Raw genomic sequence first — 2,587 nt, forward strand, 5'->3', positions numbered from 1 at the left:
GTGTGTGTGTGTGTGTGTGTGTGTGTGTGTGTGTGTTTTTGGGTAAATTAATTTGTTTATTTTTTTAGCTCCCACCAATAAGTGAGAACATGTGGTATTTCTTTTTCTCTGCCTGACTCGTTTCACTCAATATTATTCTCTCAAGGTCCATCCATGTTGTTGCAAATGGCAGTATTTCATTCGTTTTTATAGCTGAGTAGTATTCCATTGTGTAGATATACCACATTTTCCGTATCCACTCATCCGATGATGGACATTTGGGCTGATTCCAGCTCTTGGCTATTGTGAAGAGTGCTGCGATGAACATTGGGGTACAGGTATAACTTCGACTTGATGATTTCCATTCCTTTGGAAATATTCCATTCCTTTGGAATATAGAAATATTCCTGAACATTTCAACTTTGCAATATCAAAAAGCTTATTCATTTGCATTTTAGAAAAACAGTCAAAATATGGTAGTTACAATTATAAGGACGATGTTTATTCCAGGACCAAAAATGTAATCCTGAGTTTGTTAGTGTTTTCAATGTATTTACAAATTTGGTTACAAATTTGTTTACAACCTTATGAACTTCAAAGAACTGTCTATATATGATTTACCAAAATATAAATTTATAAGGATTAAGACAGAGAAGGTAAGGAATTATAGAAAGGTTGGTGGGCATTAGAGTGATTCTGTGATTATCAAGGCACTTCTTGGGAATTCCCCCTTGAGCAAGCTCCTTTTTCTGTGTTGAAAACAGCACTTCCAGAAAGATTTCATCAGTTCCTTCCTGAACAGGCAAATAGAAGTAATTCTACTCTTCTTTTCTCACTCCTGGCAAGTGTCCATTCATATGCTATAGGATTTCCTTGGAACCTGAAAGGATCCTCAAGACACAGTTTCTTATCTGCTTGGTTTTCACCCCATAGACAACAGGGTTCATGGTGGGTGGCAGGAGCAGATAAATATTGGCTACAATTATGTGGCAAGAGGGAGGGATTGTGTGGCCCCCAAAGCGGTGTGAAAAGAAGGAGAAAAAAGCTGGACTATAGGAGAAAACAATGGCACAGATGTGGGCAGTGCAGGTGCTGAAGGCCTTCTGCTGAGCATCTGCTGAGGAGAGGCTGACCACTGCTCGGAGGATCATAGTGTAGGAGATGGTGATGCACAAGATATCAAAGCCCCCAATCAGGAGGGCAACCATCAGACCATAAATGACATTGACTTTGACGTTGCCACAGGACAACTTGGCCACAGACATGTGGTCACAGTAGGTATGGGGAATTATATTGCCTCTGCAGTAGGGCAGCCGTTTAGTGAGGAAAGTGAAGGGAATGATGAGCAGTACCCCTCTTAGAAATGTGGCAAACCCAATCTTTGCAATGACAGGATTGGTGAGGATGATTGAGTACTGCAGTGGGTAGCAGATGGCCACATAGCGGTCCAGGGCCATGAGCATAAGCACCCCAGACTCCATCCCTGTGAAAGTGTGGACAAAGAACATCTGGACCAGACATTCATCAAACTCAATTTTCTTAAGATGAAACCAGAAGATGCAGAGGGCTTTCGGGATTGTACTAGAGCACATGACAAGGTCAGTAAATGATAGCATGGCCAAGAAGTAGTACATGGGCCTATGCAGGGAGTCCTCATAGCAGATGAGGTAGAGGAGTCCACAATTCCCCACCACAGCCACAACATACATGGAGCAGAATGGGAAGGAAATCCAGACATGCATGTCTTCCAGTCCTGGGATGCCATTGAGAATGAATAAGGCTGGTGTCAAGTCTGTTTGATTCAGTATTAACATGATCAGGCCTGTCTACTTATGAAATGGAGCAAAATTTATATCGGTTTTCCTAGATTAAGAAAAAGAGAAGAGAAAGTACAGGTTATGTTTACTGTCTCCCTCGCTTTTTAAAAATTCTGTAATGCATTTTATTAATCAAAAAATGAAATTTTCTGAGTGCCAAGAAATAGTTTTATTTGTTGCTCACTTATTGATTGGTGCATTGATTCATTCAACAAATTCTTATTGAGAAATCTAAGTTCTAGTTACAGAAATTAGTATTACATTGATTTTTTTAAAGAAAGATTCCCATTCTCACAGATTATAAGCAAGTCTAATTTATAACTTAAAGGAATTTTTGTTAGAATATCTTACTTAACTGTTAATAACTACACGTTTTTAAGATGGATGTGCTCTTATAGAAAAGACCTTTGCACGTCACCGATGGTCCAATATATATGATGTAGAATTTTTTTTCTTATTCTTAATTAATGATTGATATTTATTTTTGGTTACAGAGGCACTTTTCAAAGCATTTTGGAAATACTAAATAATTTCTTCCACAATGGATCTTTGGCTCTCACAAGTCAGTAAAATTTTTGAGATAGTCATCTCTCTTTTTTAAGATGTTTTATTCTTCTGCTTTCCTGTATCTTTTCAGTATGCATTTACAGAAACTCTTTTAAATCTTTTTCTCTGAATAAACTTGCAGACATAATTGTAGAGTAACTAATGTTGCTTAAGGTGGTGAATCTGTAAATGGGAAGACATTATTTCTTTTATTGTGTCTTTCTACCAATCTCCCTGTTTTACCT

The 2,587-nt window shown here is 38.0% G+C and overlaps 1 protein-coding gene across 1 annotated transcript; it reads right to left on the reverse strand.

The window, feature by feature from the left end:
- Nucleotides 1-815: 815 nt before the first annotated feature.
- On the reverse strand, nucleotides 816-1,836 carry LOC103601834 (olfactory receptor 52N4). The gene has a single exon (XM_008586244.1). It carries the CDS (start codon nucleotides 1,791-1,793, stop codon nucleotides 840-842), a length of 954 nt encoding a protein of 317 aa, XP_008584466.1. The 5' UTR covers nucleotides 1,794-1,836; the 3' UTR covers nucleotides 816-839.
- Nucleotides 1,837-2,587: the final 751 nt, after the last annotated feature.

Source organism: Galeopterus variegatus, unplaced genomic scaffold (genome assembly GCF_000696425.1).
Source record: "Galeopterus variegatus unplaced genomic scaffold, G_variegatus-3.0.2 Scaffold3901, whole genome shotgun sequence".
In the NCBI taxonomy this organism is placed as follows: domain Eukaryota; kingdom Metazoa; phylum Chordata; class Mammalia; order Dermoptera; family Cynocephalidae; genus Galeopterus; species Galeopterus variegatus.

Coding starts and splice junctions, on each gene's coding strand:
- LOC103601834 (XM_008586244.1), bottom strand. CDS start 1,793: ATGTTAATACTGAATCAAACAGACTTGACACCAGCCTTATTCATTCTC.